This window comes from Oryctolagus cuniculus, chromosome 16, assembly GCF_051225735.1.
Source record: "Oryctolagus cuniculus isolate XC-2025 breed Fujian yellow rabbit chromosome 16, ASM5122573v1, whole genome shotgun sequence".
NCBI lineage: Eukaryota > Metazoa > Chordata > Mammalia > Lagomorpha > Leporidae > Oryctolagus > Oryctolagus cuniculus.
This window is the reverse complement of record NC_142882.1, coordinates 65,614,503-65,629,159: the sequence shown is the minus strand read 5'-3', so window position 1 is coordinate 65,629,159 and position 14,657 is coordinate 65,614,503. Positions and strand designations below refer to the sequence as shown.

The following is a 14,657-nucleotide window of genomic DNA, read 5'->3' as shown; positions in this document are numbered from 1 at the left end:
GACTAACACTTTGAGAAGGGCTTCATTTTAGGGACAGGAAAGAACTCCCCCAGGACAGAGAAGGCTACAACCTAATCAAGCCTTCTTCTCATATCTAGCTTGAGTTTTTTGCTTTTAATGGAGAAGGATTGACTTGGAAAACCAACCTCATAAAAACCCATACCTACCCAACAGTTAATATCGAATCCACATAGCGTGCCCCCAACAGAGTGATCTTCAGTTCTCAGGCTGAGAATGATAGGAGGGAAGGAACTCACGTGAATCAAACACCCCCATGTGAAGACACTTTACTTGTTTTACATAGTCTTCAACACCCCATCAGAAGCATATTCTAACTTGCACATCACAGAAACAGAAATAGGGCCCTAGAAGAGCTCATACCCCTCTGCCTAGATCAAGAGACAATTTGAACCTGGGTTACAATCCTTCCACTGCACTCTTCTCAAATCTTCACACAACTTTAGTGTGAGGCTTCTCTCTGAAATTTCCATAGTTCATTTTGATATGATCACAAAAACATTTTCTGAAAGATCTCAAGGCATTTAACTGGAGGCAAATACTATATTCTTAATTTTGGCAGCAATGTGGTTAAGACAGAGAAAAACAGGTGCAGGCCTGGAAGCTGGAAAACTCCCTGGGAGAGAGCTAACATGCCCTGGAGGAACTTCACCCAAAGGCAAGTTGCTACCAGGGTGTCAAACCAACCACGAGTTAGAGGCGTGCTTGCTGCCACCCACAGACATCTGGTTTAATCTCACTTCTCAATGCCAACATTATTTTTAAAATCTCTATTATTGGACAGAAGCACAGACCCCACCTTTTTAAAGAGTAAGATAAGTAACTGCCCCTCCTGCACCCTTCACCCACCCACCCATCCAAGATCAAGAAAGTGAGTCACTGTTCCCTCTGGAATCTCGGTTATCCATTTATAAGACTGCATCCTTTCCTGAATGGACTTGGAGAGAACACAGTGGCAGATGTACCCGGAGGAGGAAGGGATGTTGTCATTAGGAAGAAAGATCCCCAGAACTTTGCTTTGATCAGGAGGGCCCTAGAGATTGTTGCTTCTTTACAGAGAAGCATGGCTAATTCCAAAGGTTACAGATTTCTATTGTTGGATTTCAAATAGTCTCTAAAAATGGCAAGTGTGTTGTCAACTCTGAATAATAAAGTGTGGTATTTCTTGAGGGCTGGTTAGAACCCAGGTAATCTATAGGGCTCAAGTTGTGTTTCAAGCCTGCCATGCCAAGTACCATCCATCCCACCACTTAGAGTTGGGCAAACTGAGGATCCAACAAGCTGTGTCCTTTGCCCAGGCAGCTAATAAGTGGCAGAGCCAGGCCAACATTTTCAACAACCCCACTCCAGAGCCCTGAGGCACTCTACATTGTAAGGAAAAAAGTCGACATGAAGAATGAAAGCTGGAGAGACAGAGAAGAAAAGATAAATCTAGTTTGTTCTCCCTTTGGACACAACTAAAAGAATAGAAATTGTGCCTCACATTATATACACCAAGCCCTCTGATAAGAATATTATAAATGTAATTTGTCATAAATCATGTAATAATCTCTTCCTCTTCCCCATTTTTGAGGGATAATAGTGTTTTTTTCTAAAATGTTGACATGAGGATTCTAGTCAACTAAAAACTTCTGAAATGCATGACCTTGAAGATTATAATTTCCTGGAGAGGTACCAGAAAGAGCATCAATATATCATGCCAGCTGTGGGGTATTTTAGCATGGGGTGATCATGTCTTGTTCATTTTGACATCATCAGTAGCCATCTTAGTGGGTCAGCTAGGTGATGAAGACTATGAAGACTGGTATATAGTCTCCACCAGGTCCCCAGACAGTCCCTGTTACAGACAAAGTCCGCAACAGAGTCATTAGTGGGTGAATTCACCTTTCAATGTTGAATGCATAAACTAAACAGTGCAGAGTACAACCATACAGCAAGGAGAATAAGCTACGGGTTTCCACACTCTGTCCCCCAACTGTGTGAGTGCACAGCTCCTTTATTTTGATACATGAAAGTGGCACAAGAGTAGGAAAGCCAGCTTCAAAATATTTCCCAGCAAAGCAGAGAAATATAAGTAGTGGAGACTCACAGAGTTGATGAAAATTCCTAGGAAAAGTAATTTCAAAGATTCAATATAGATAGGATCCCAGGATATCATGGGTTTATTTTCATCAATTGTTTTATTTTGAGGAAAAAAATAGTTCTTTTCACTTCTATAAATGTGCCCCCCCACCACCACCAAAACCAGAAAAGAATGTTTCTTTGTGTGGCTTTGCGACTATCAGAGAAAGAAAGGGAAAATCGGATGAATTTTGACAGAGAATAATAATAACTCTTATTTATTCTTTAGTACCCTCTCAGGAAAAGGGTATATATACTAAGAATGGCATTACATGAACAATATAATGACAATGTAATTTCAAAGAGTACAAAATGTTAAAAAAAAAACTTTGATAACTATTGTAAAATAGCCTCATAATTAAATTTATATTGAAAAATGTCATTGCCTTTTATATATATATTAAATACATGAAATCAATTTTTAAAGTATTTTAAAAAATAGTTCCACTTATATATTTATTTCACCTAAGAGGCACAGTTGTGCTATTTTGCTTTTCCGCTGCATGAAGTATTTCATGAAATAAGTCATTTCAAATATCATTCAACTAAAAGCACTCAATTATTTTTACGTTCACTTGTTAAATGTTCAAACATGGCCACATTAAAACACTTTCAGCTTCCAGCCATCTATTTCTTAAAAAAATTCTAAGTCATTTTTTTCTCTAGGCTGCAAAAACATATTACCAAATAAACTGACGAAACATCTCAGCAACTAACATAAACGTGCAATTTTAATGCCTTCTAATCACACAAATCAATATGAGATTTTTGTACTTGTGCATGACCTTCTTCAAATTATCCCCCCATTTTGGCTGAATCAGAACGAGTGTGGGCTATTTGATAAAAAAAAAAGAAAACCCTAAGTGTGTGAAATAAGAGCCCTCGCTTCTTCTGCCAGACTCCTCTTGACAGCAAGATGATAGAAGCATCACTTCCCTGGGAGAGTAAATGCAAACTGACAAGAGATGAGCCTTTAGATGTTGAATATAATCTTGAATTGTGCTTGAAGTGTCTTATTATCTTGTCTTTTGATGTCTGAAGGGGTGGCTCATTGTTAGAAAAAGGAAAACCCTCGCACATCTTTGCCATCTTTAAAAATTGTTTGGCCTTTAACAACTGCTTTTCCCACTAATGTCCATTTCTCCTGACAATAAATATGGCAGGTCGTCGGCAAGTGACAAACAATTTACTTTACATGCCACATTTTTATGGGTTTTGAGAGCTCATGTGGAAGTGTATTTTAAAAAGCCCATAGAAATTAGCAGTATTACAAATGTTAAGAGGATCCTGATGTCAAGGCACTCATCATGGCTATTTCCTGCTGTTTCTGGTTTTATATCTCACCAGTGCCAGATTCAAAATTCAAGTTATTTATTTACCATCAACTAAAAATAGCCAGGGAAAATGAAAGAGCAACAATCAGTTCTGACAGATTCCATGAAGGAGATGCCCGGATACAGCTTTTCCACGCACACTGCAATGTTCAGCACAGTACATAAAAAACAAAATCCTATTTCTAAGTAGGAGATGGAGATCACAGCGAGGTTGCTGTGTTTTCCCTCTTACTCTACACTCTTCAGTACTTTTTAATTTCTGCCATCCCTCTGGGTACCCCTTAGCCTTCACGTCTGCCATTTGCTTTGTGGTTTGTTTTAACTTAAAAGTTTAACGATGTTCCCAGTCAATAGGATTCCTTAACAGCTCAATCAGAGTCATGCCAGTTTTCTGTCACCCAGCCAGATTTTGTGAGAGCTTTCAAGATCTTTTCTCAGACCTCCGTCACTCTAAGAATCCATAAGAATTCTCAAAAGGACCATAAACCGTTACAGGGTTCAGGTTATTGTATCATTATAAAAACATATGGATACACTACAGATGACAAGACATGTAGCTACCATTCTAGGCTAGTACAACCATCTCAATGCCAGCAGCAATCTCCAATCTGACTTTTTTTTTTTTTAAAGAGGCAGTTGGAGATATTATTCCCTTTTAAAGCATGATGCATAATTTTTAACACACTTCTGATCGCCTGCAGATTCCAATGGGTGTGTTAGGACATGATGATGCAATCAGAATGCAACGGGAAAAGTAAAGATTGTAAACTAGAGCCAGGAAATGGACCAGCCTGCCTGAAAACTCCAACAATTTCCTAAGTTAGTCTCAAGACTAAAATCTACCTTTGTATTACACTGAGGGATGTTTCTGTGCGAAAGCTTGTGAAAGTTTTCCACATAATGTGGATGATCCCTGCCCTGGGTATTTATCCATTCATTGAACACAGAGCAAAATATGGATTAAGTAAGTCAAGCCATGAAAATCTCTGCTATATGTGATATTTCTCTCATGCGCCTTTGCAAATTCTGTTTCCTTTTTGATATGTATTTTGTAAAATTTTTTAAAGGAAATAGATATATAAAAGAAAATATGCCCATTCTGAATAAAGTGTAATTCACTCCCCACCACCATCACATCTGTACATTTTTTAATACAGGAAAATGTGTTTTTCCATTTGATTTTCTTTTCTGTTCTACCCTTGGTTGATTTTGGCAAAAAGTCACTCTGCAATAATAAGTTTTCATGCTTTTTAAACAGCTTCAAATGTTTGCATTTTTAAATCAAATTAATCCCTTAGCCTCTCTTCTACTTCAACAGCAATGATTCTTTCCTGCAATAAGTAACCCCAAACCGTCAGTTTGTAAAAACAAATCTTGCCACATCAGTGTTAACAAACAAATCACCACATATGTGACCATCAGGAATGGCAAAACAGAGATTAATTATACTTTGCTATTTGAATAGTAAATGTTTATAATGTGATTTCTTGATTGTGTACCACTCTACTTTGATATATACTTACATATACATGCACAAAAATATATCTAGGCACACAGAATTCTTAAGGGAAAATTGCACTTACAAAAAATACAGTATTTAACAAATGCCCTTTACTTAAAAAGGGACAGAATTTATATTGCAATAGATGCATATCCCACAAACAGATGGATATTTAATTTCTAATATGTATATACCAACAGTCTTCCCTAGCTTGGGTAACTTGTGCATGCATTGAAGATACATGTATAAATATATACATACATATATGACTTATATGTGGATGTAAGACAAACGGCAGATACTCCCCAGTTTGTTTTTTCACTAAGTTAAACTGCACAAATTCTGAAGAATCCTGTTGTCTCCCCTGCTCAACAAACAGCAGCACTCAAGATGACACTGGGAAACATAATGATACTATAATAATACTTGAGTACTACTTAACTATATTAGAATGCTATAATATGATTAATTGCTCTTTATAGGCAAACTCATGTTGATAAATTTATGTCGGAACCATTTTTCTCAGTGCACAGAAGTATGGGACAAGTACATTTAAATAATCTGTGGATGGCATGAACTAAACAAAAGCTTGCTAATGTAAATTAGCCATTATTAATTCTATGATAGAGAAAATACATAAACACCATGAATTTTGTATGACAGTTTGAAGCCTTGTATGAATAGTGAGGAAGAGCAAGAGGAAAACTTTACGTAAGAATGCGCAAATGTTTTACATGGATAGTACCACACTTATTCACTGTGTATTTATATTGCCTGAGAAAGAAAATATGGGGAAAACAAAAATAAAGTATGTGAGTGATAAGTGGAAAATGTAATTTTAAAACACTTTGTTCATCTTTAAGTATGGATTTCCTGGCATGCAAAAACTTTGGTCACATAAACATGGCTTTTTCCCCCCTAATTAGTAGGATGAATTAAAGTCATACAGGTATTTGGAAAGTATATCCATTCAGAAAAATACCGATTCTTTCACAGCAAAAGATAAAATATTAGGAAAACTGTAAACATCAAGTACATATAGCAGGAAAGACATACTCCTTAAATTGTTAAATCAGTTCAGGTTGGCTCTCCATACTAAATAATAAGTGTTCTAATACTGCATACTTTCATTTTCTCCCTCATCCTCATACTAAACCAATGGGTTTTTTTCTTGGTTATTTACTAAGATGATTTTTAATGTAATAAATGCCAAGTTTCATTATCTAATCCTATTTCCGATAGTCTTCAGTATAGCAAACCTCTGAATCACTTACTTTATTATGTAGTTTCTCTAACTATAACCCAATAATTTTCCTCATAATTAAAAACGGTTTTGATGGCAGTACAGTCCTCCAATAAAAGTGACTTAAACTATATTCATAATGTTGCTCCATGTGGCTAATTTTTTAATTTATAAAAATCATGGAAAAAAAATCATGGTATGTTCTCATCTCATCTAAGTCCTTAAATGTACCTAAAGAGAAAAGCCTGTAAGAAAAGCTTGAGCATGGCTTTTCCATCATATCCTCAAATTATTTTTATTTATATATTTATAATCTCAAATAAAATTCATATGTCACACTGGGAATTTATAAACTAGCTGGTAAGTATTAAAAAGACCTCATGAGTATTTATCTTAATTAGGTAGTTTGGAAAAAATCATCTTATAAAACAAAGTTAAATTCCCTTTTTCTAAGAATGATAAACTTTCTTTCACCAGAAGGGATTCAATGCTATTTGTTCTGACCTGTCCATTCACACTAAGAAGCTTGGTCTATGGCTGAGCACTTCCAGTAATGTCACAACATAGAGTACACAATGTCACTCAACAAGTCCATGCTTGTTTCAAATTTTTAGGAAATCTGACTCAGAGTTACACGGTTGGATATTTAAATTTAAAGATTAAGAGTCAGGTCAACTTATTTAATAATCAGAGATCTTCAAAGCCCCCACATTGTCAGACCCCAGTTACTCCTTGATGGATGACTTTTTAAATATAATTAGTACATGAAGGTATTCTCAGAGAAAAATCCAGTGTTGACAGACTTAGAATCTCATTCAGAGTCATAGCATGAAAAGTCTAAGTTCAATTGTAAAATATTATATACAATTAAAAACAAATTACATTCCCCCATTTCTTTCTGAAGATATTTGAAATTTGAAATGATAAATATATAGAAGTGAAAGGCAAGCTGAACAGACACACCAGCAAAATATAGAATCGAGGAAGACAACAAACAAGAAAATTCAGAGCCACATTGGATATTAAAGAGAAACCCACCTGCCGGAGAGGGGCAACTGTTACTATGAGCTTTCTCTCTCTACCTCTGCCTTTGGATATTTTTTAAAAATTTATTAACCTGACAGCAGGAAACTTTATACAGATTGCACCCTGACAGGGTGCCAGTTTGGTATAAACACTTTACTATCTTTTCTTTTGCATTAAAAAAAATCAAGGCACATGCTAAGTGGAGCCAGGTGCACATTTGGGCCAATGTACCCGCTTGTCTGATTGCCTCTGCATTCCAAAGGGAGGCCTGGTTAATCAGGAGCAGCCCAATAACAGGACTCACCTCGCCTCCCTTCCTCTTCACATCTACTTTCTTTTTAATGTGCGAATGTCTGATGTATTATTAATCCCCAAACATAAACCAGCAAGGTCGTCAATCAAAGAAAGTACCAGTTCTCTCACAAATTATCTGTTTACTATCTAATAACTCAAAGTCTGCTTGAATCCACCCACTTAAACCTCATTTTCAAAATGAGGAGAAAAAGTATATTTGGACAATTCTTGAAAAGAATCATGCTGACTATATAATTAAGCCAGGTAATTAGGAAAGGTGGCAAAATATTTCAGGGCTGAACCTTGGGAGTTTGAATCTGGAATGCACCTCTATCTATTAATTATGACATAATTAATAGATAGATAGATGGAGTGGGTGAACTACAAAAACACCTAATGCCACACAAACCTTTAAGTCGAAAACATTCAATGTGTTGCAAAGACTAAAATGGGATCATTTAAAGGAGTAACAGTGTAGAGAACAATCAGATTTCTAACACTATGTCTTATTTCCAATTGTTTATAGGAAAATTTAACAACAATCACAAAATAGAAAAGACCAACATGTAAGGGGAAAAAAAAGTGCACCTCTACCAGCATTTTGATTTGCTAATGCACCACCATGTAGCATCCTTGGACGCTGCAACACTCAACTTTCTGCTGCAGACAGAGGCCTGACCTGAGCCGCACAGGCATGGCAGAGAGACAGAAAACGAGGCACTAGGAAAGCCCCACCGAATCGTCTGGCTCTCACTGCACACTGTCCTCCACCGAGAGGCACATGGAAATGAGTACAGCTTATGGGGAGGAATAAGGCGAAAAGTTTGATCATGGTGCCTCTCTCTGTGGATTTAATTTCATTTCAAAGCTTACACATTAATGGTATTGAAAGTGGATTTATTTATCAACACAGCTTTACAATGGTTTTCCAGGTTGGGGTGGGGGAGCCACAAAACTAAATGTGTCTAGAGATACACAGCCTCTCACTGATTTCTAAAATATCTTAGTGCATTAGGGTTTCTTACATGTATGAAACGTATCTAAATGTGCACCTTCGCCCTCAAGTAGTCAGATAGCAGCACAAGGGCTTGTTTGACTATTAAACCATAAATGATTTTTGACAAATACCTTATAGCACATTCCACTTATTTACGCAAATGCAGGTTTCTACTGCTTTCTCTTGAATCACTGTTTTCACATAGAACCTATTACTTAAATCATTTAGTTGATTTTTAAAATGCTGCTTTAAATATTTCCCCAGCAGAACACTTTCGACATAGAATGAAATTCCAATGGATATATTATAGAAACTTTTAATAATGTAGAAGCCTGATTCATATGCTTAAATAAATGCATTTCTCTAGAGAATTTTTCTCATCATCTCCCAGCTAAATCTCTCTTGGGCTTAAGTCTTATGCACTGATTACCAACTCCAGCATATTATATCAGACTATTACAAATACCCAAGGTATTGAAGACTTGAGAGAGATGTTTGAATCAAGTAACACAGACAGTGATCCCATAATGAAGGCCTCCACTCATGCACAGGCAAGAGGCAGCATCACCCCCAAGTGCAGGCCCTGCAATGCCCTGCCATGACCTCCACACTGACCCGCAGAGACCACTGTCTCAAGGGGTGACAGACAATTCAGTCCTTTATCCTTGTGTCATTGAAAACGACTCCAGTGTCATAAATTCTAATCAAGTCAAACTGGATGGCAATTTGAAAAGAAAAAAATTTCCTAATGCATGTTTCTGTGAGAAAGATTACAGAATGGAAAAGAAACCCGCAATAGATGGTATATTTTCTATCATAGAGAACACACCGACTCAACTTTCAACTCTATTCTAGTAGTTCACAGATGAAGGACAGTGAAAATATACACTCTTACAAGCACCACTGCATGTGATTTTTCAACACACACCATTATGAGAGGAAAAGCAACAGCAAGGTTTTTTGTTTTTTGTTTTTTTTTTGTTTTTGTTTTTGTTTTTAATTTCAGGTACAATGTTGATAACTGGTGTTGTGCTTTCATGTCCTCTCAAAGCTCTGAGCTACGGTGCAGTAGGACTCTCTGAGAGGCAACACCCTCAGACTGAGACAGCCACCCAAGGTAGTTGGGACTTAAAGCAGTCATGAGGTTTGACTTGAAACAATAAAAATTTTCCCAGGAGAAACACTGTTAATAAATCATCTTCCAAGCCTCAAATATATATGGGAGGAAATATTTAGGGCATGTTTTATGAGGTCTCACTTCTCGGACTGAGAATACAGGGGAAAACTTTAGTGCAGATATTTTTCCAGGGATATATATTACTTTTATCCTTTCTGCGGCCATTTTCCTGCCCGAGTTGTTGATGCTATCATTTGAATTTTAGCATCCAACTTGAGTGAATGTGGAGCACTGAATTCTTGATGGGTGTAGCTAAAAGTGAAGTACCACATTGACACCAGAGCTATAAATGTCTCCAGAGAAAACACGGCAACCTCTTCCCTTTGACACTGTTTGCCACAGACCAGTTCTGAGAATGACTTCCGATACGCACACCCCTAGTCACATGTTAGAGGAGTGATTCTATGTGGCATCGCTCACTGGGTCATGCCACCAGAGTTCCATGAGACGCAGTACCTAGCTCCCCTAGGAATGCCTGGACACACAGGCTGTTCTCCCCCTACAAGGTTTCTTAGGGTTCAGATTTAGCATAATACTAAGGCAAGAACTGGAAGAGGAGATACTTACTCTACAGGCTGTACAAGGATAAATATGCACACCTTAATGACATCACAGAACTACCTAACCGCGTGTCTCTCAATGAAACGTGGGTTCATCTCTCCTAAGTGTACTTTCATTTCCATGGCTCAAGTTAAGCAAAACATTACCCCCTGTGTAATTACTTTATGAAACACAAGGGCCCTTTTCTGAACTTTCTACTTAGCCTGGCATGAGGCTTCACTGTTCTCTTTTGGGTGCTCGAGCTGCTCCAAGCACTGACACATTCTGCACAGTATGTTTCCCTTTGGATGCTGTTAAGTGCAGAGGTGCAATTTAAGGAGAGGCATAAAAAGCCCAATGGTCCCTGGAATTCCCTTTGTTTATCCATAGAGGGCATCAGTATTAGCCTTTCTCCTGCAGTTTTGGGCTGAAGGTGCCATACTGTGAGAGAAACAGACTTGTCCTCCAGACTGCTAATTTGAACAAGACACAGATGGGGAACTAGGCATCAAAGAAATCCATTTATACTGAAATTCCAGGTACAATAAAAGACAGAGTTCGTCGTCTTTTGTTGGGTACTGTCTCTCCACGAATCTAAACAGATCAAGCTGCACATGATCTGTCTTCATCCTCCCATGTCGTTAAAGAAGCACAGTTTTCTATAATACGATTTATAAGCTGTAAGAATGATTGTGCCAGAAAGAGGTAGAGAACCTTAGACAATCACTGTTTAAATAAAGGAAAACATGGATGCTCTCAATGATTCAGAAAGAATGCAATTCTTCATTATCAAGTGGAGTCTAATCTGTTCTACATTTGAAGATGAGAAAGCAAGACTTGAACGTATACATGTCAAGGAAGATAATGGTCCCTTAAATTGTGTCCCCAGAGTTGCTGAACATTCTGGGAGACAATTATTCCAGAAAGTTTTAGTCAAGTTACATAAACAAGAATTTCTAAGGCTGAGTTCTCATATTAAAAAGTGAAAGCATAACAGAGCCAATGGCTGAGGAAATCATGCAAAAATCTTGGGGTGCTTCACATCACTTCTAATTTTTTCATCAAGTTTTTAAAAGTGGTTCATGTATCGATTTCCTCTTTACCTAACTGGGAACTGGGAACGATCACTGCTTTGAATATTTTAGAGCTCAAAGGCAAAAAGTAGGATATACAAAAGGGATATAAAATAAGAATGTATATTTTCTTGGGTTTCCCCCTCAAAAATTCAGAAGTTGTGAAAATCAAAATGAAAGCTAGTACCTTCTAAACCCCACTATGATTTCCAAATTAAAGGGTTATTCCTTAATAAATGGTAACCTATAAAGATTCTGCCCAAAATCTATTTTCAATGAATTAATTCAAATCTCCGACTCTCAGAATCATTTGGAGCTTATTTCTCTAACATGTAAGTCACTAAGAGGTAACATAACAAATCCATCACAATCTCCAACACTGAGAAATCTAAATTTGTGTTAAGAAGCTGAATTAATCAGTTTTTGTCAGTTGAAAGCCAACAAGTTGGAGCTCTCTGGTCAAAGTCTATATGACATTCACTTATTAAAAAATACAAAGTTTAGGAACAAATCATTTATTATCTGCAGCTATGCTGAACTCACAGTTGATTACTTTTAAAAGTCAAAGTCCTTCCTTAGTGTACTCAATATCAGAGTAGAACATGGCTTTAGCCTTTCTGTAATTCATAATTTCATCCAACTTCTCTCACTAACCCCCTAAAATGAAATGACTGTGTTAGGAACTAACTCTCCCTATATGGATAAAAACTTAGGCAAAAAAAAAAAAAAAAAAACTTCTTTACATTACAAATTCTAAAGCCTAGGTTTGAAAATCTTATGTAAGAGGTGAAATTACTTTTCAATGAATAAAGGGTAACATCAGTATTTCTTGAAACTGGAAGCTATTATACCCTTAAGTCTGTTACAGTATTTTACCAACAGAAAAATCAGCAAAGCCAAGTTTCTCTGCACCACCCTCCAATATTTGACCAAAGTTGCCAATAAAATTCGAGAAAAGTCTCTCTTCTGAAGCTGGCCCAGAGCTGCCACACTGCCAAGGCAGCTTTCTCTCCGCAGGTTAAGAAAACAAACCAACAGCCTATTTTTCAAACTGAATTAAAGACTTTAACAAAGTGGTCTACGCAAGGGATGTTTTGGAGTTCATGAACATGACTGTTTTAATCCTCCTGGGACCAGAGTGCTCTGCTTGATATACACACAGATCAGGTTAGTATGTGTGTGTGTGTACACACACTTGAAAATAATTAAAAGCAAGTGTTTCAGGAGCGATTGTTCTAGAAAACTAATGTCACTCTGAACCACAAAGTGCTCTCCAGCAGAGACATCCATCAACATCTATCACTCAGGCTCGCGCCTCCACACCCTCTCCCCTTTCTGATTAGAGATCACAGTTGTTTGAGTTGGCTTACAGAGTGTCATCTGTTTGAATGACAGATGTCTCTGCTAGAGTGGCACGCTGCTTGTTCTTGTTTTGTGTACAAAACGAGGATTCCTGAAAGGTCCTGGGCTGCCTCCACCTTTAGCACGAGGCTCTAAACACAACATCAAATGGAACAGGGTCTAGGTGAGGGCTGCCCAGGACCTAGCTTGCGTCCTCAGCACCCTTTTAAGAGAAAAACGGATTCACCCTGATCGTGATGACAAAACGTTATTTCTGGGAGCAATTCTCGTCGGCACCTTTGTTTACCTGGCGCCGCGCGACTTGTATTGATATTTTGCAGCTCTCCTCTCCCGTCCTTTGACTACAGATAATAACTTCTCACTCTCCTTCCCCTTCACAAAAGGCTGCGAAGCAACCCGAAACTGAGTCGATATGTATTCAATAAATGTTAACCAATTCTCACAATGGAACTGATTTCCTGATTATTATTACCATTTTCTTTTGGGAAACAATCCCCAGCCCCGGGGACGCCCACAAGCTTTGACAAGTTAAAATGGGCAGCGAGGAAGTTCCTTGTTGCTCAAAGTTTGGAGGACACCCTCCCAGCCAGCTGGAAGCGGCTTTTGCGGCTTAGCACCTCCAAGACTGAAGCTCCTCTTTAGTCCGTACAAGAAATCGGAATGAACAACGGCGCGGGGGAAGGAGGGAGGGGTGGGGGGGCGGATTGGATTGCTCTTCCGGACAACATGGGAGGACTGAAATGAAATACCTAGACAGACTTACCCAAGAGCTTGCTGGGAGTGTCCTCGCCGTCATTTGATTCCACAGGCGCAAGCAGGGGCTCATTCAGCTCGCTGTCTGAAGTAGCAGCCTTGTCCTCACCTCTCAACTCCGCATTCATTTCACTGCGCACTGACAGCGAGGGCTTACTGACTTGTCCAGCTATCATTGGATCCTAGGATGGGGAAAGAGTGAAGGGGAGGAAAGCAAAGTGGCAGCTTTAGGGTGCGTGTCCTCTCTCTCCCTCGCCCTCTCTCTTCTCCCTCTCTTACACACACACACACTCTCTCACTCTCTCTCTCTTTTTCCCTCTCTCTCTCTCTCCCTCTCTCCCTCTCTTATCTCTGGCTGCTCCCGCTGTTATTGCTGGCTGCAGTCAAGTGAAGAGCTATTACAGATCCGATGACTTCTCCATTACTCCCCACCCTATTAAAGCGCAACTAGCATGTGAGAGATGCAGGAGGCTTCGGAGGGCGGAAGAAAAAAAAAAAAAAAAACTTCTTTGAAAGCCACCTAAGCAACACAGCTTTAATTGTGGGGTGTGCTTTTGTGCGAGTGTTTTTACACCTTGTTCTGTCTTTAGTGCGGGAAGAAAAAAGAAAGTGCTAGGCTTGTACTTGAGCAACCTACTGAAAAGGCAGGAGCACCCTATGGAGGAACCGCCGGCTAATTTAAGAAGCCATCTCCCTGGGGGAGAAGCAATTAAACCTGATCCCAAGAGCAGAGAAAAGAGACCTCAAGACGCTTTCCGTGGAAGAACAGATATTTCTTATGTAAATTCTCTCAGCTCCCTTAGAAACTGACTTCTCCGGTCCCACAATGGGGACCAGGACCCAGGCTAACCCCAAATCAAACGAACATTTTAAAGAAAATAGTACACAACAAAATAGACAAAAATTGGCTTTAAATCTTTATAGAAAGGAATCAGGAAAATACTTACAAACTGTGTTCAATAATTCAGATACCTAGAGCATCATACGCCCCGAGCATTAAAGGAAAAACAAAAACCACCTCCAGAAAAAAAAAAAAGCAAACTTTTCCCCCAATAATTTAGATCTGCTTTATCTTCAGCTCATTTAGGAGGGCGTGTTAGGATCAGAATTATTTTTCCAAGTATAGCCTTTTTATTCCATTTGCAAACTAAGATGCATAATACTGTTTTGGTTCAAGTACGAGGCAGGAGGAAAAAAGCAAGAAGTGCCCCTTTTGCG

General features: G+C 38.4%; 1 protein-coding gene across 1 annotated transcript in view; it reads right to left on the bottom strand.

Moving 5' to 3' along the window:
* The window catches only part of POU6F2 (POU class 6 homeobox 2), a 448,120-nt gene that overhangs the window by 398,075 nt on the left and 35,388 nt on the right, over positions 1 to 14,657 (bottom strand). Inside the window, exon 2 of the mRNA XM_089315645.1 lies at positions 13,450 to 13,621. Within this exon, the coding sequence (XP_089171771.1) occupies positions 13,450 to 13,615 (166 nt within the window). The 5' untranslated portion in view covers positions 13,616 to 13,621. The remainder of the gene's footprint in view (positions 1 to 13,449; positions 13,622 to 14,657) is intronic.